This window comes from Agelaius phoeniceus, chromosome 4 (genome assembly GCF_051311805.1).
Source record: "Agelaius phoeniceus isolate bAgePho1 chromosome 4, bAgePho1.hap1, whole genome shotgun sequence".
Lineage (NCBI taxonomy): Eukaryota > Metazoa > Chordata > Aves > Passeriformes > Icteridae > Agelaius > Agelaius phoeniceus.
The window spans coordinates 27789231-27807349 of NC_135268.1; the positions used below are offsets into that span (position 1 = coordinate 27789231).

General features: G+C 42.0%; 1 protein-coding gene across 1 annotated transcript; it reads right to left on the reverse strand.

The window, feature by feature from the left end:
* Window positions 1-1696: 1696 nt before the first annotated feature.
* On the reverse strand, window positions 1697-16256 carry CYP2U1 (cytochrome P450 family 2 subfamily U member 1). Its single transcript, XM_054633210.2, has 5 exons — window positions 15370-16256; window positions 9532-10164; window positions 6180-6341; window positions 5063-5230; window positions 1697-4646 (listed from the first exon to the last, which is right to left on the reverse strand). Exons 1-5 carry the CDS (start codon window positions 15806-15808, stop codon window positions 4468-4470), a joined length of 1581 nt encoding a protein of 526 aa, XP_054489185.1. The 5' UTR covers window positions 15809-16256; the 3' UTR covers window positions 1697-4467.
* Between the last annotated feature and the right edge of the window lie 1863 nt (window positions 16257-18119).

Consider the following 18119-nt stretch of genomic DNA (forward strand, 5'->3'; position numbering starts at 1 on the left):
TCAACACTGCCGGAACGCCCGCGAGCCCCTGGCTAGCGCTGGGCCGGCGGCCGAGGCTGCGCTGATGGCCGCCCTTTGCCTCAGCGCCCTTTGCCTCACCTTCCCGCTGCCGCTGCTCATGCTCGCAGAGTCAATGAGGCTGGAAAGACCTCCGAGACCATCGAGTCCAACCCATGACCAAACACCACCATGCTAACTGGACCACGGCACCAAGTGCCACATCCAGTCCTTCATTAAACACCTTCAGGGACGGTAACTCCACTGCCTCCCTGGGCAGCCCATTCCAGTGTCAAACCACCCTCTCTGTGAACACAGAGTTCAATCTAAACCTCTCCCAGTACAGCTTAAGGCTGTGTCCTCTTATTCTGTCACTGGTTGTGTGGGAGAAGCGGTCTGCCCTCACCTGGCTACACCCTCCTGTCAGGGGGTTGTAGAGAGCAATAAGGTCTCCCCCGAGCCCCCTCTCCTCCAGGCTAAACAGCCCCAGCTCCCTCAGCCGCTCCTCACAGGACCTGTGCCTCAGACCCTTCTCCAGCCTCTTTGCCCTTCTCTGGACACCCCCAGCACCTCAATCTTCTTCCTATTCACATCAATAAAAGCTCTCTCCCCACAACAAAAGTTTCCTGATTAGAAGGGGTTGTTATTTCCAGGCTAGGACAAGATAAATAATAAACAAATATAATAAAAAAAAAAAAAAACAAGAAAAAAAATTCTTCCATTATTAACACTAACAGCTGAATTATATCAGATGCAGACTGCCCTGATTTCCATCTAATTAATTTATCACCAGAAAGACCTGCACTTCAGCAGCAGCTGACAACACAGCAATTACTACTTGAGTCAGCATCAGGGTAAACATTAAGCAGCTTGTTTTATTCAAATAAAGTGTTGTATTCTCATATCTCTGCACTTTGTACCACAAATGTACTGCAAAAGAATTCGCCTGGATTAGGCAGGAGCAGGAAGTGGTTGTGGAAACAGCTTTATCCAAAGACTCGCCCTTAATGATCTTTGTGTATACAAATGACAGCGGAGTGGTAATTAATGAATTTCCCCTAAAAACAAACAAACAAACAAAAAAAAAATAGCAGTATACCAAGTAACCTGCAACCTAACTCCAGGGCATAAGACAGAAGATTTCCACCTACAGCTCTTTTGTGAGCACCAGTGCTGATAGCCACCCCCTCCCCACAAAGAGTTCAGCTGGCTCCTGCTCAGCCCCTTGCTCTTCCATAGGGAAGGATCTCCCACTTTCCCCTGAGACCCCTTGGGGGCTCTTGCCTTCTCCCCCAGGCTCCCCCTTGGCACCGCTTTCCCTCTCTGCCTTCTGCTTCCCTCTATGCCAGGAGTCCAAAAAAAACTACACCTCAACTTCTGCCCAGGTTTTCTTTCCTGCAGAATGCACACCTCCTCTTCATTTGCTTTTTTATCTTTCTCATCTCCTACCCTTCCCTCTTCTTCTATTCTAGGTAACAGTGTTTTTTAAAAACTTCTTTCTATCATTTGATCATAACATGCCTGGCAATCTTATTTTCCCAATTTCACTTTGTTTCCCCACCTCCTTCACTCCTCATCCAGAGCATTTTTAACATTTTCTCACTCAGAAGCTTTTTCTGCAAGATGTAAGATGCCAAACACCACAAGTTTAGTCAGTAAGTGGAACTCATTGAAATGACTTTGCAAAGCTGTGAAACACTTACTTGGGAATTACTTTATTCAAAATAAAAACACATTGAAGCAAAGTAATTTTAGAAATAAAGATGTTTGCAGCATTCACAAACAGTCACCCACTTATCTGAGCATACATTTTTCAACAAGGCATTTGAGATGCTTCCCCTGCTAAAAAAAGGAGAGGGGGAGGACACATTTACAAAAACAAACCAACTTTGCTACCACTCTTTACAGTCAGCCAAAGATGGCAACACACTTTGAAAACTACAGATTTTGCTGCTTTTATGCTAGTGTTTAGCTACTTTTATGGTATCCTGTGAAAATTTCAATGCACCTGGAAGGTATGAAAGACAGATGTTTAAGGTGTTTATTGTCTTTATTTATTCCAACAGCATCCTGTATTCTAGCACATCTTGACATGGTTGGAACTTCCAATCAGTAGTTTTAGCATGTGGCACATTGCAGCATTTGATCACAGGTATCACCAAAAACCACATTCTCAAAGTAGTATTTGTAGAAGGCTAATTCTCAAAGGTGGCATTTTAAACTAAACTCAGCAGGCAAAACAAGCACAAATATCTACAGTTTCACATACCAGGGGATTATGTGAATTGCATCTTCTTTGGAATCTGTAAAAAAATACTAAAGTGCTTTTCAAATGTGTCCTCATTGATTAAAAGGACAGGTATTTTGTAAAAGTGATCAGTTGCACACCAACATCATTATGTTGTTTAAAGAGGCATTTCAACAGAAAGATAAATATTATCAGCACTTAATTTTAGCTTCTCAATTAAGCATAATTTTAAGATTTCCAGACAAAAATCCCAACCCTATAGAATCTATTTATTCATTGGAAAATACAAAATTAAATTAAATAAAGTGCTTAATTCTCCAGTACTCTCAGGTTTTAGAGCAAGTTCACTAGCACTGGTACCAAAATCAACTTTTCATTGTACTAAATTTTCAAGAACTTCATACCAAAAAACCAAACCCACAAGCCTATATAGTCCAAAGTTAACCTAATTAAATTGAAAAGAATTGAAAGTTCTCACACAAACAGTGGGATATCCGACCAACCAAATACGTAATTCAAAAATTAAGGCACTCTGTTATTCAAAACAAGTAACAGAAAACCTTAATTTAAATGCAAAATAACCATTTTACAGTCTTTGTTAGGCACTACCTGGCTTTTAAAACTTCAAGGTTAAAAGTGACAAAACCAAACATTAATATAAAGCTAAAAGTTGTCTCTTCTTTTACAATTTAAGTTTTGTTTCTGCTATGGAATACCCAATTCTAAATTACATTCAAATTCACATTCTAGTCTTGTAAACTTGACATTAGGAGGGCTCTGGGTGTTCTCTAGATCTCCAGTGAGGGGAAAAAAATCTTTAGAAATATATAAGAACTTAATTAATGTGATATGAAATTCTGATAGATCAAAAGGAGTGTAAAGAGATTACAGAATGATTAAGACAACTATTTAAAGGTTAGTTGTTACACTGCCCCCCAAAAGATCACTTTCCATGTCTGAAATACAAGGCAAGACTGAGTGTCCTGTTCTGAAACAATCAACGTGAGGTTTCCTCGGCAGCGGGTTTGACAGTGCTTAAGAGCACTAAGATTCTGGATGTGACAAAAGTACTGATACACCAATGCTGCATGAACTACAGATTCTTTTACTCTATATGGAAAATGATAAAGAGAGAGCCATTATATCCAAACCTCAAGTTTGCCAGCTTCCTCCAGTTCCATGGTAAATGTATAAGCAGCACCTGTACTGCTGTAGTGATGCCATATTTGCAGACTCCAGTTCCCAAAGCCAGAGGCTGTGGCAGTACCGTCCACACTGCCTGTGGATGAAAAACCTGAGCACCAGCCTCGACTTCAGGACTACATACTGCAGACTCTTGTGTTTTCCCCAGTGAGCAGCTGCTAGTCCCATCCAGCCTGCAGCCACTGCTGCCATGAGGTAAACAATGAATGCCAGAGGCAGCACAGATGTCTTGAATGCGTTTGGCACCAGAGAGAATGGAGTTCTGCTGTTTCTTGTTAGAGAATTCTGCTCTCGTTTGTATTCTGAGATAAAACATCTGCATCCAGATGCTGCACACTCATTTCATGGTGAGAATATGGCATATTCAAGGATTCTTTTGGCCTCAAATCCTGGCCTTTCCAACTTGGTACCTGCTTTTTTATAGAGAGCCCTGAATCTCAAGGATATTTGGATCCAAGCTACTACACCTGTAAGTTAGTTGCAAAAAACAATCCTCCAAGGTTAAAAGTAATGTAATTTTGTAATTTCCAAAAAAATAAGTAATTATTGAAGCTCAATTATAATCTTTCTTTTCACAGAAAATGCTAACAATTCATTAATATTTTTAATATTATATGATGTATTTCACTCCTTTGGTAAATGAAATGTTTATGTGCGGCTTTCACAATTTTTTACAATTACTATTTGCCAGAACAGTAACAAATGTTTTGGACCATTCTCCCATAATCAAAATTTGACAAACTGACCATAATAGGCAGAGGTTAAGCCCACCAAGTTTTAATATCAAATGAAAAACTATGCTATCAGTTCATTTGTGGAATGCAACAGCTGACAAAAAAAATCTTTCCAGAAGGTTAAATAGATCATTCTCATTGACTAGGAAGGCCTAAGCAGTTGGGGTTATTTTCTGGAAAGAAAGTAACAAAATAAGCTGGAAATAGTAAAAAAAAAAAAAAAAAAAAAAAAAAAAAGTCTTTTAAAAGTGCAGTATTTTTTGCTTGATCTTTTTTGACACTGTATCATTTCTTCAAAGCTATTATGTTGAATGGACATGGAGCTAAAGTTAGACCAAATCTTCCCTCCAGAGATGGTTTTGCAGCATTTTCAGGGTACATAAAAGTAAAACTTTGCATAAGACTTGAAAAAATCAAGAACAGCTCCATTTTTGCCAACTGCTCTCCCATGCACACACGTTTACCTAAAGAACAGTCAGAAGAGAGGTATTACTAGTTTTATACAATTGACCTATTTGTTAACACACATGTAATTCCCCTGTGCTACTACAGTCCAAATAAGGCTCAAACTACTGTTAAGCTATGACCTGTGAAGCTCTGGCCTCCTGTATTTGAGTCTAAGCCTTGCTCAGCTGTTCTAGTTCATATTAACAGTATTTACATCCAAAGCAAAAGTAGTATCAAAGGACAATTCATAATTTCTGTCTGGTGACTGGCTATTTAGGAACCCAAACCATTTTGCAAGTCACCAACTGTAATAATAAATCTACTTCTATAATTGGTCCTATGTGCAACTTTTACATCTCTCACCCCCAAGGCCCTACACTTGAACCACCACCACCCACCCACCCAGCTAATGACTCCATGTGGATTATCTTACCCATTCCAAAAGGAATGAATGACTCTTTCTTCATTAGCTGGCCATTTTCATCCAGAAATCTTGATGGCCGAAATTCATCTGGCTTCTCCCAAATGTTTGGATCTCTGTGTACTGACCACAGGTTGGGCACAATCACACTACCCTTAGGAATAGTATATCCCTGGAGCACTTTAAACAAAAGCAGAGGCAGAGATGTGACAAGTTGCTAGAAGGAAACATGGGAAAAATAGCAGTAAAAAGACAACAAGAGGATGTCACAAAAAATTATATTGATCCCTAGCTGTGGGCTGTAAATGTAGCAAAAGCGATCCGCTACCCTGCTTGAGTCAGGATCACACAAGCCTGAGCAGCTGGAAAGACACCAAATTACACCAACAGCTTCTGCAGAGAGAAAGAAGCAGTAATTGTCAGAAATGTACTCTGCAGCACCCCAGTATTGTGACCCCCTTTCCTCCTGCTCCTGTGCTGTCACAGAGCCCCAACACAGTCAAAGGATGGACTTTGAACTGTTGTGACACAAGGGTTTTGAAATTACTAGTCTCATTTCAGCTTGCTGCACCTCACTCCCCTGCAAATCAAAACATTTAGAAAAGCAGAGCAATTCAGTAATAGGTTTAAAAGCTGAGTGTTGCTCTCTCACACTGACTTTGGCCAGTGCTCAGCTATGTTTATGAAAACACATAGGTGAGTTGGAAGATGATATTTCTTAATGTTTTCTATACCTCTGGAGGTCAGTGGTATAAGCCTTTAGCAAACCAATTATTCTAAACTGATGTTTTCAGACCTCTGTGTCAGAATGCCAAGAACAGCTCTGCTGTTTCAGGTACAAAGCTGCAGTCTCAGCTGCCAGCTATGAACTTTAGCACATTAGTCAATACATGCTGACCCCTAGAGAAGAAATCAATCGAGATTAGAAAAACTGCTGGATGTCAGCTCAGACATGCTGCTTACATAGAGAACTATGTCAAGGCCTCCTGCTTCCTATAAAGGGCATTTTACATATTTGTTTTACAGGTCTAATACATAAATGAGGTCTTTGCAAATTATCACTAGATATCCCATCAGATCTTCAGCTCCAAAGGAAATGCTGTAGTAACAAGTCTCTAGAAATGCTTACCAGCAGTTTCTGAGGCCATTCGAGGAATAGAAAGGGGAACAACTGCAGTCATCCTCTGCACTTCCATAATGGTTGCCTCTGTGAAGGGCATTTGAGCCTTGTGAGCAAGAGAGGGAACTTTGTCACGTCCTAGAACTGCTTCGATTTCTGCATGAACTTTCTCTATTCAAAGAGAGCCAGAAAAATAAAGAAGTCAAAAGACATGATATGTGAGAAGACATAATCGCAATTTCATTTGATTGTGCTTGCTTCACTGTTTACTTAGAGTTCTCAAAATTACTTCAAGATGTTATTCCTAGCAGAAACAGCTATGCCAACATTAGCCTTAGGAACAGACTCAGCCAAAGAGAAAACAACCAAGCACAATCTTGACAACAGTCAAGAGTAAAGCTACTGAGCTGACAGACATTGCTAGCACTGCAGTATTGGAAAAGTACAGGAAAAGTCTTGTTGCTACTCCAAATGTATTCATAATCTTACTTTAGGAGTTTAATTATACAGTAATTTGAATGATGGGAAGATCAAGCTTCTGCTCTGCATTTAAAAACTTGAACAGTAAGAGAACTGTGTGCAGTGTGTGCCTGAGCACAAAGAGATGGATGGATGCAGTTGCTTTAGATCTCTTATTCTGGAGCAGGAATTCTGGTGCTGTTACTGCAAGCACTGAAGCCATTTAACTTGTTAAGGCCATTTCCTACTTTCTATTCACAGAACCTAAACTCAGGTATTTCCCATTTCCCCCAAAGGCAGCAGCAGATGCTCCTTTCCCTTTGCAGCCCTTCTGCAAAGTCAAAAAAATTCATGAGCTTATCAACTTTCTCATTCATGAGGAGCAAAAAAGATCAAATTATTTGCTTGCCCCTTTCATTTCCTTGTATGCTGAAGGCACAGCATACAAATAATTCTCTTCATAGAAGTTTCCAAGATTCAGCATTTGCTTCACCTATGTATATACAGGATGATGTGCCTTTTCTTGCAGGTAACTTGCAATCTGGCTACACCACAAAAGACAATCTTGAAAAAGGACACCTCAAAACTAATCTTTATTCAATAATAATAGTCAGTTTTTATTTTTACCCTTTATATCCTGCATACTTTGTGGTTGTTCCGCTTGCCTTTTCCAACCAGGGTGCTGATACTCTGAATTTTTGCTCTTTTCTCCTTAGCAGTGATACAAGATTAAATAAAACCTCAATGCAAAAAAACTGCCCCAGTTTCCCGAGCAGCATCCTCACTTGCTGCCTGAACTGCGTCTGAGGAGGCGCTGCTGCCACCTACTGGGTTTGCCCCAGAAGAAAAGCTCATGCATGAGGAATATTAAACACCACAAAAAATACAGCAAGACACGTGATGACGGTGTGACTTTCTTTGTGGGGAACAAAGCTCTTTCTTTCCCTTCTGTTAGGGACCTGCCATAGCCCTATATTCAGGCATGTATGTTCACAGTAATCTAAACAAATAAATAAAGTTTTCAATATTAAAAAAAAAAAAAAGAGAGAGACTGTCTCATACCAAATGTCACACCAGGGCTTTATCCTGAACTCATTTGTTCATTGTTTCTAAAAATATGAGGAACTATACAGAGAGCAGCCAAAATGCTGCCCACATTTCCAGCTGCAAAATGTAAACTCCAGCAGCCTCTGCAACAGCATGTTATTTGAACTGCTCCACAACTTTTCATGTTTTTAAAAATCTCAATGATCTTCAGAAGTCAAGGACCAAAACAAAGTCAGGGAACAGAACAAACTAAATACTCCTCATGGCTTCACCATATTGTCCATCCACATCATTCTCTATTTCCATGTAAAAAGCAAAACTGTTTTCCAAAGAGAAAAATACTTTTTTTTCCTCTGATAGCCCTTAGTTTCCTTTCCATGACTGCAAGCAACTTTTGCTACTTCTAAAGGATACACAATTCAGGTATTTTCTCTAGGGAGGAAATACATTTAAGAGAAATGTATTACCAGGAATAAAAAAAGGGGCCCATACACAGCTCCAAGGCAATCAGGATATAAGGAATGGGATATTAAAAGTGATACAGTCTGAACTACTGAGCATATTTAGATTACTTGACAAGAGCCACAGCATAAGGGGAAATCAGAGAGGTAACAAAATTGTTAGAGATCAGCAGAAAAGTGAAAATTGACTAGCACATACACAGCACCAGTTAGAAGGAAAAAAGGTTAAAAAAACAAACAGAAAACTCTTCTGGATTCCATTTGTGTAATTTAGAATGCATATAATCCATGTAAGTGCTTATCAAGTCAAGCAGTGATAACAGACAGCATTAAAACAGAAGAATAAGCCTATGCAATAAAAGTTTGTTTCAGATTTGTCCCCAGTGAACTCTCTCCCTGTTCAGCAGTTTGTTTGACTTTGTGCAATAAACTACGATCTTGACCTATTTGAAGAGATTTTTCCAAACAGATCTAACTCAGGGTAGATGAGACTACTACCGGTCATGACCCACTTAGTTTTGAAAAATTCCAAAACCAGAGATTCTGTTAACTTTCAGGGCAATCTGTGTCACTCCTTTGCCATGTTGACAGGGCAATTTCTTTTCCTGGTATCTGATCAGAATTTTCTTGCAGTAAGTTGTTTCCACTGCTTCCCTTCCCTTCCCTCCACAGCACACTTCAGGGGAGACTGCCTCCATCTTCTTAACATCTTTTGATCAGACAGTTGTAGATAGCATAAGGTTCCCCCTCAGTCATCCTTCCCTAACACTGAACAAGACCAATTTGTTCTGCCTCTGTTTTTGTTCCCCCCATCCCTCATCATCAGCAACCCATCCAACTGCCCTGAGCACTGATGGGGAGAGGCCCTCTAACAACACTGTCAGCTGGTGCTGTGCGTTTCTGCAAGTCCAGTTTGCTTAAGCTGTCTCTGATTTGATCCTCCTCTACAGCAGGTGCTGTTTTACTTCCCCAGACTCTGCTGCCAGGTCCAAGAACCTCCCTGCTCAGGGAGCCATAAAAGCAAACCTTAGCACTATGGTCTTCACACATCTTCTATCACTACTACAAGCCTGGAATGTCACAACTGCCAAACTTTTTCAAACATGCTAAAGTTCCCTGGAATTGCTTGGGAAAGATAAAGTTGTCCCAAACTAGAAGAAATTCACAGGTTAAAGGGCTATTTAGCACTTAATATATAGCACTAACCCAGAAATCATCATAGAACAGCAGGATAGAAGATGCCTGATTACATACCAGCCTTTCAAATCACATATACAACACAAACTGCTGGCTCTCCAAATGATTCCTTGCTGTTGCTGCTTGCTTCTGTTTCTGAGCATCCATCTGGAGCTTTACAGTCTGGAATAAATCACCTGGAATAAAAGTAATCTTACCTTGTACTTCAGGGTAGAGAGACATGTAGAGCAGGCACCACAGCAATGTGTTGGAAGTAGTATCAGTGCCGGCGATGAAGAGATCACCAATGATAAAAAACAGGTAATCATCATTAAAACTGCTCTCCTTGTTGCCCTTCTCTTCCTCAGCATGGATGAAGTACATATCAATGAAGTCCCTGGGGTTTGCTGCATCCAGTGTATCCCTGTGCTGGGCAATGATTCTCTTCAGAAAAGCAGTAATGTCCAACTCGGTTTGCCGAAGCTCGCGGAAGGGCCCAAAGGGAAGGTAGTAGAGCCAGGGGCAGATGTTGACCAGGATCATGTAGCTGTTCACACTCAGCTCCAGGGCACGGGCCATGTTCTTCAGCATCGTCTTGAACTCATCATCTTCGTAGTTAAAGCGCTTGCCAAAAGCCATGGAACAGATAACATTGGACACCGCGTTGCGAATGATTGGGAAGGGATTAAATGAATCCTTCCCGTGCTTCAGCATTTCCTCCTTTACAAAGTTCAGCTCCTCGATGATTTTAGGCTCTAAGCTGTGTCTCCCTACTCCAAAATGACGCAGTGTTGACAGAGAGAATTTCCTCTGTTGCTTCCACACAGGGCCATAAGGTGCAAAAATAACACCTGAAAGAAAAAGGGAGAGACTGAAACCAAAATGCCCAACTTTCAATTAGAAATAGTTAGCCATGCCTGCAACCCAAGAGCCAGAAAAGAAGGAAATTACACACAGCAAATCTCTCCCAAGCACCTATCTAGGAGCTAGAGGAAAAACACAAGGTTCTTTATCATAGCTTTTGGAAATCCTGTCCCTCCTTTTTCTCATCACTGAAACAAATATCCAAGTTACATCACTAGTTTCATTAGACTTTGCAAGAAACAAATAGATGGAGAAGAGGGAACAGTTAGTCTGGGATATATGTTAGATACAGCCTTTTCTCCCCAGTATCCTGAGACATGAACTTTTTCAGCAAGACATAACAGAAGACATCAAAACACAAACTGATTTGCATTTTTCCCCTTCGTGTTATACAAACTTTTTGCCAGTGTGTCTAGTACAAGCAAGCTTTATTTTTAAGTTATAATAAAAATACAGGATACTCACACTGCAAGAAAACTGGGAAGGTGAAAGCAGGTTCAGAGACACTTGGCAAAATCCTGCTTGATATGCATCTCAACAGTTTTGATGCCTGCAGGCACTTGTTCTAGATGATTGTGTCATTAAGAAACACCATTTAATTCCCAATTACTCACTTTCAAACAGAAACATCTCTTATGTTGAATTAAAAGACCACACCAAAGACACCACAGGGTAACAAATACACAACCTGCAATTTCTAATGTACTCCATGGTTAACCTGAGAAAGTTTAGTCATGAAACATGATCTAGTTCTGGATTTGTTCTAGTAAAACAACACCACTTTTTTTAAATTATTTTTTCTGGAAACAAAAGTTACTTTGTAAAAGCAACATCAGTTCTTCATCTGTCAACTGCAAACCTTAACCTTGAATTTAAATGGAGAAATGGCCATAAGAAAATAGAAGTAGTACATAAGTACTAGAAGATGCATCAAGTTTCAATACTTAACATTACTTACATTTCTACTACAAGTTAATGTTCCAACTTCTTAATGCTCAAAGAATACAAACACATGACCTAGCTTCAAACGTCCTAAATGAGAACATTAGGAAGAGTCAGGACAAGCTCAGAATCAGCTAAATTTCATCTTCTCTGCATGAAGACATTCCTCAGGCAATCTATTCAAATGCCCACTTCCTGGCCTTTCAAAAAACAGAACCAAAATCTTTCCAGATTTTCTTTCTCAACTGTTTCCTGTTAGCACTGGTGTCCTCAAGTGGGTTAAGTGAAAAAACAGGAGTATTTGGGGCTTGGATTTGGCCAAGAACCAACCTGGATTGAATTTGGCCAAGAACCAAGAACCCTGGGTCTCCAGGGTTTGTGGCTGGGTTGCAAAAGAAACATGGATTTCTTGGAACAAAACAAAGTTATCACTGTTTCTATCCCACAACAACTATCTCTAAAACAGGCTATGCACCCACAGTCTCTTCCCTTTTTTTTTTTGGTTAGGAAAATTAGTTTTAGGATCCAAATACATTAAATAAAACAAAACAGATCTATTGTCTTGAATGTAAAAGAGACTTGCCCAGGCCCACAGAAAAGCTGACACCAACAACAAATGTCCCCACACATGGTGAGCCTCTCCAGCAGTCCTGCAGAGAGCATCAGTGTTTTCTGATGTCCCCAAACCCCAAACTGCTGCAGAATACTAACAACTGATTTGTAAATTGGGAAATAATTACATAGAAGACAGATTAAGGAAGAAGAAGAGCATAAAGACAGAACAGAGGAAAGAGAAGAAAGCAAACTCTCAACTGCATCCCTAGCAAGCTACAATAGTCCTTTGCTGATTTCAAAGAAAATCTGCCTGCCCTAAAAAGCCAAGTTACTCAGCACAGACATCTCTACTCTTTAAAAAACCACAAACAACAAAAAACAACCTCCCCTGTAAAGAAATTAAAGCAAAACAAAACAAACAACAACAAGAAAACCCTGAAGCCCACACAATAATAAATTCTGAAGCAACAATAACCAGGACTTCATGCTCACTACAGATGCCTAATTTCTATGAGCTGATAATGAAACTCTTTCAATACAACCAACAAACTCAGAAAACCAGAGAGTTCATTTTATTCCCCCTTTTTACACAAAAAAAATTAAAATCCTCACAAGAAGCAAAGGCTTACTTACCCTCCTCCATCCCCCACATTTTTTACTGCTAGCTCTAGTGCTGCTACAATCCTGAGAACACTGACAAACACAGCACTCACGACATTTAAAAACATCCAACTTCTGTGTTGCCAGATGTCCACATGTGGATATGCACAGGACAGGGCTATAAAGGCAGACAACCACTCTGACTCCATGTACTCTGCAGATTCAGTCTTTGCTACCTCTCAAAGCTACAGAATACAAAAAACTAAAATACTAAAATAAGACCACAGAAATGTCTTGTTTCTCCCCAGTCTACTACTTCTCTTTCTGCAAACATATGTGATGATGAATTAAGAATTGACTACTACCTTCTCCCTTAAGTTCTTATGGCATTTTCTATCAAGCCAAGAAGGCCTCCCTCACTTGCTAATCATGTTGCTGAAATGTAGTATTTGCCATTTCTGATACTTCTACCTGCTGTCCCCCAGGCACAATTATTTTCTTTTCATCTTATATGCAATAGAACCACACAGCTTCCATCCCATACCTGGGAGGGCAGCTCAAGGTAAAGACAAAATTATACCAGCAAATGTAGCTCACAAGAAAATATCTCTATAAGTTGTCACCACAATAGCTCACTTACAGAATGAAGGAACCTAAAGAACCCAAGGACATGCAGGAACCCAAAATGGACACTAAACCTCCCAGAGCTGTAGAACCCAAATTGTGAGTGGTAGAGCTGAAGTTACCCATCATCCCGCCCTTACTGTTTCCTTTCCTAGTACAAACAACTGCTGCTGTCCTGACCTGCAGAAACATCTCACCCACAAACCCCTGAAATTATCACCCAAACCAATCTTAAGAGGCCTCCAGTTTGAGTGCTGTAACCCGTCTGCCTCCCCCATAAACCACAGACGGAAAAAGCAATGCTCACTAGCACAAACGCAGCATGGCAGAGGCTCAGTCATCTCCTCATGCCACCACCAAACCCAAGGCAGCACAGGGACAGCACCTGCAGCTTCCACTGGCATTTGGAGAACCAGCTTGTGGGGGGCAGTGGCCCCACTGCCCACATTCACCCTTTGTGCACTCAGAACACACCAGCCCTGTGGTTCACTCTACAATATTCCTGCATCTGGGGCAATCCAGCATGCTGCTAACATGAGCACCTTAGAACAGCTGGGGATGTTTTATGGACCCCTGGGCAGCCCTGATGCTGCAGTCCTCATGCCTATGGTGACCTTACAGATGAAACCAAACCCAGAGCAACACAATGTCCCTGCCACAGCGCAACACAGACAGGCACCATCCCTGGGCTTGCTTGCAGCATGCTCTGCCTGTGGACAGCAGGTTCCTGGTACGTCCAGCTCTCCTGGAGCACCCACTGGTGGAAGCTGCCAACTGCCCTGGCTACTCTTCATATTCAAAAAAGTCTGATAAAAAACAAGATACATATGAAATTCACAGCATTCAAGGAAAAAAAAATCTACCATGAGCCTCAACATGAGGTTTTACAGCACTGCTAAAATTATCTAACTTCTCTTCCCTTTTCCTCCTCCAGTTCTTGCTGAAGTACTGCACCTAAAAATACTCACGCGTGATAACAACGTGCCCGTGAGATCTATCTTGGAACAATATCATTAAACCAACACAATTAATCTTTTTTTTAATTCTTTTAACTGATTTCAGCAATGGTACCTCATAGCATTTTAATAAACATGATCTAGTTCCCTCACTTTCTTCTCTCTTTACTAGGGCAATTCTGGTATGGGGGGGAAAAAATAAATATTCATGCATTTAAAAACCAGATTTTCCTAGCCTTGGAAAAAACAAAAAAAAGGTAAGTTTCACACAAGCTAGCACACTAACAAGCCTTCTGGGGTCCACCTCCTAAACTGAAAAAGGGTAAGTATATTTCCATAAACACGGAGATCAGTAATGCCCGAAAAACTAAACATGAAGAAATTCTACCTGCAGTATTGCTAGCATGTTTTTAAACCCTCCATGCCTTTTTCCTGCGAAAGCTAGTAACTCTCCTTTGGACTCCTAAAAAAAAAAAAAAAAAAAAAGCCAACCAAACCCAAACGTGCTCAGTAAGTTTTGACAAGCAAAATAACACATTTGCAAATATCTCAGCAACAGTAGCTTGCACAGGCACAGTAGCTGCACAGGCAGCGTGGACTGCGCAGCCATGGGACTCCACAGAAGCCTGATCTCTGCCACTGCTACCTTGGTAAGAGCTGGGGGAGTGCCCAATTTCATACCACTGCCCAAGTACTCAAAATTTCTTCCCCTCACACAGCCAAAATCAGAAAGCCCCCAGATGACAGACCAGCTCTGCCTTAAACCCCCGCACAAATGGCAGCCACAGAAACAATGAGGTTGGAAAAGAGCACCGAGATTGACTCCAACCCATGACCGAACACCACTGTGTCAACGGGACCATGGCACTGAGTGCCACAATCCAGCCTTCCCATAAACACCTCCAGGGACGGTGATTCCACCATCCCCCTGTGCAGTCCATCCCACTGTCAAACCACCCTTTGTGTGAACAAATTCCTCCTAATGCCCAACTTAAACTTCTCCTGGAGCAACTTGAGGCCCTTTCCTGTTGTCCTATCCCTCAGTACCCAGGAGACCAACCCCGCCCTGGCTGCAAGCCCTTTGCAGGCAGTTGGAGAGAGAGATAAGGCCTCCCCTTGAGCCTCCCCTTCTCCAGCCTAAACCAGCCCAGCAGCTCCTCAGTCTCTTTACTGCACACGGAGCTAAAGGCACCGGGCACTTCAGTCACCCAGAGACGCTCCGTGGTGCACGGCATCGCACTGCCAACTTCGCGGGGATGCTGCACCTCAAGGCAGGGCGAGTTTCTCTCTGTCAGCAGCAGGGCGAGGGACACAGGCGAAGAGCAAAAAGCAAGTAAACAGTCCGCAATTCGTGGGAGTTAGATATAAATTTCGGCAGAGCAGCCCCGATCCCGAGCAGCCCCCGCTCCGCATCGCTTCCAAGCATCACTCCGGGCACTTCCAGGCGTGCGGCAGCTGCCCGGGCGGGTCTCGGGGTGCCCCCGGGCGGGTCTCGGGGTGCCCCCGGGCGCTTACCCTTGTTGTGGGTGATCATGAGGACGATGGGCACGGAGGGCCGGTCGCTGAACACCTCCGCCTTCTGCACCAGCGCCTCCCGCACCGCCCCGAAAGTGTTGAGGATGATGAATAGGCGGTTGCCCACGAAGAGCCGGAAGATGCTGCCGTACATCTTGGTGAGGCCGGTGAGGAAGACGTGGGGCGAGAAGGCGGGGGAGAGCCGGTCGCCCTTCACATCCACCGCCCATCTGCGCAGCAGCGGAGGCGGCAGAAGGGCGAAGGCGAAGTTGCCCACGAGCGGCCAGGGCGCGGGGCCCGGCGGCAGCCCCGACAGCACCCGCGGCCGCCGCCGCAGCAGCCAGTAGCAGCCGAGCCAGCACAGGGCCACCAGCAGCAGCTCGGTGGCCGTGGGCGGCCGCAGCAGCCACGTCCGAGCTTCCGTGCTCGTCCCCACCATCTCCGCGGGCAGCTGCACCGCCGGCCTCGGCTCGCCGCCGGCGCGTAGCGGTTTAAGATGGCGGGGGCGGGCGGGAGGCGAGGCCGGCGGCGCCCTGACCCCGGCCCGCTGGGCCGCTGGGCGGGGAGCGGGGCCCGGCCCCGACACCGCCCCGCGCACGGCAAGGCGCCACAGAGCCCCGGTTTATAAAGGATTAAACATAACCCGCTGTCCTGCTCGTGGAAAAAAAACAACAATAACAACAAAAGTGAGCGCTCCTCCCCACCGCCCCTCGCAGCACTTGCTTTCAAATGCTCCTTACGCAAATGTCTATTTTTTTAGCTGTTTAGAAGGGAAGGAAATAGAGATGATCCTTTTTTCCGTTCCCAAACACAAAAATCCGGCAGTTCCAGGGAAAACACCGAAACTTTCTGTTTCCAGAGCCAAGGACGAACCTAGAACCGTGTCCCAGCTTTAGGTCCCCTGCTTGGCAAATGCAGAACAGCACAGTGAGGCTTCGAAGAGAGGCACTTAAATTTTAGAGGAAAAAGACATGTAGCTCTCCTCCTTTCCCTCAAATAACATAGTAATAAAAAACTCAAACACAGACACAAAGACCCAAAACACACCCAAACACCCCAATCCCCCAAGCCTACCCAGAAGTGGTTTTGAGGATAAATTGCCCCTCCCTCTAGTAAACACCTTAGTGCACTCTTCCCAGCTGATCAGCAATATAAAATGTGACCCCTAGAGAGGTAATTAGACATCATAAACTGCCACTTCTGATCTTCCCAATAATTTACTGCAGCATCAGTGGGTTTAGTAAGTGCTCTTGATATACCCTCACTAACAGAGAAAAGTATTCATGTTTTGCCCACAGTGCTCCTTCTATAAAGTGATCCCCAAAAAACAAAACAATGGACAGAATAAAGGGAGCTTTCCCAATAAAAAGGGTATTGCTAAACCATCTATTTTTTTAAACAGTTGAACATTCAGTAAAGATAGTGACAAGTTGCTCATAAAATAGTGGCTGAACTGCATTAAAAAGGTTTTATTGCAATTATACAGAAGTTACAGCAATTTCAGAAATACATAAAGCTTTAAATAGTCAAGGTCAGTTTTCCTCTGAGCAATTAAGGCAACTGTCTCTTTAATCTAAACAGCAAGTGGACATTTTACCAGCCATGGATTGAACAAAAGATAAAAACTAAGAACAGATTTAGACTGGCAGAATAGAATTCAGCTTTTATTTTGTCCATATTTGGCAGAAATTCAGCAGCTAATTACAATGTATACAAATAAAATGCATCTATTAGAAAAAATATATAAAAACAGATGAAAATTTAGCTGAACTAAAGATATTTTATATCTGAGTCTCCAGAAAAGTTTAAATTCTGTAGTGTGAAAATAAGAAGCTAAGGTATTCAGCACAGCTGAAACATATTACTGTTTTTGTCTGTTTTCTTTGTACAAGAATAATCTAGCCCCACTTCTTCTCAGTCTAGTCAAGAAGCTGAACTAGATTTTAAAAATGCCTTCCTTCCCTATGTATGCAGCTGAAAGTTTGGTTTCAATGGCATGTAGCCAATTCTAGGATGTCCAAAGATTAAATTGCACATTCATTTTGATAGAAAATGTGATTAATTTAAAAATGTTAAGTGATAAAATATAACTTTTCCTCTAACATACCAGTAGATAAGTGGATATTTTAATCAAGTTAATCTTTATCAAGTTAAAATAATAGCTGTTGCAACATTAAAATCAGTTTCTGCAATTTAAATTAGAACCAAATAGCCTCTTTTTAAAGCATGAAATTAACAGCAAAACATATCCAAGTACTTCAATAATATTCTGCATACTCCAATAACTACATATACAAACTACAGTACTTTCCATGGAAATCCTTCCTGTTCAGTCCTAGCATCAGTGTAATAAAAAACACACCCCCTTTAATTCTGCACTTAAGGAAACACCATTCTTCAAACTCTTTTACCCCTAACTGAGTAATCAAAGCATTTGGTGACTCCACTTTTAACAGGTCAAAAAATAGCTCCATATAACAAGCAAACAAACATCCCCACCAGAGTAAAGACTATAATGAAAAAAGCATTAAAAATAGAATAGTTTAAAGGAACTAATTTTTCCTTAAAGATAACCAAGTTACAGAGTTAAGGCCCAAGCAGAAGCATTGGAAGTTTAATTAACAGAGTAAACTCTCAAAAGCAACATAATCTTTGCTCAAACTTAAACTTTGAATCCTATCAACGCTTAGGACTGTTGACCAGCTGTTCTCTGCAGCTGCTGATTTAGCACCCATTCTCTTCAAGTATGG

Excerpts from the sequence above, each read along its gene's own strand:
- CYP2U1 (XM_054633210.2), bottom strand. The coding sequence starts at position 15,808 with ATGGTGGGGACGAGCACGGAAGCTCGGACGTGGCTGCTGCGGCCGCCC. Across the intron at positions 5,231-6,179 it reads AATGGCCTCAGAAACTGCTG|TGCTCCAGGGATATACTATT; the intron begins GTAAGCATTTCT and ends TTTTGTTTAAAG. Across the intron at positions 4,647-5,062 it reads ATTCATTCCTTTTGGAATGG|GTAAACGTGTGTGCATGGGA; the intron begins GTAAGATAATCC and ends ACTGTTCTTTAG.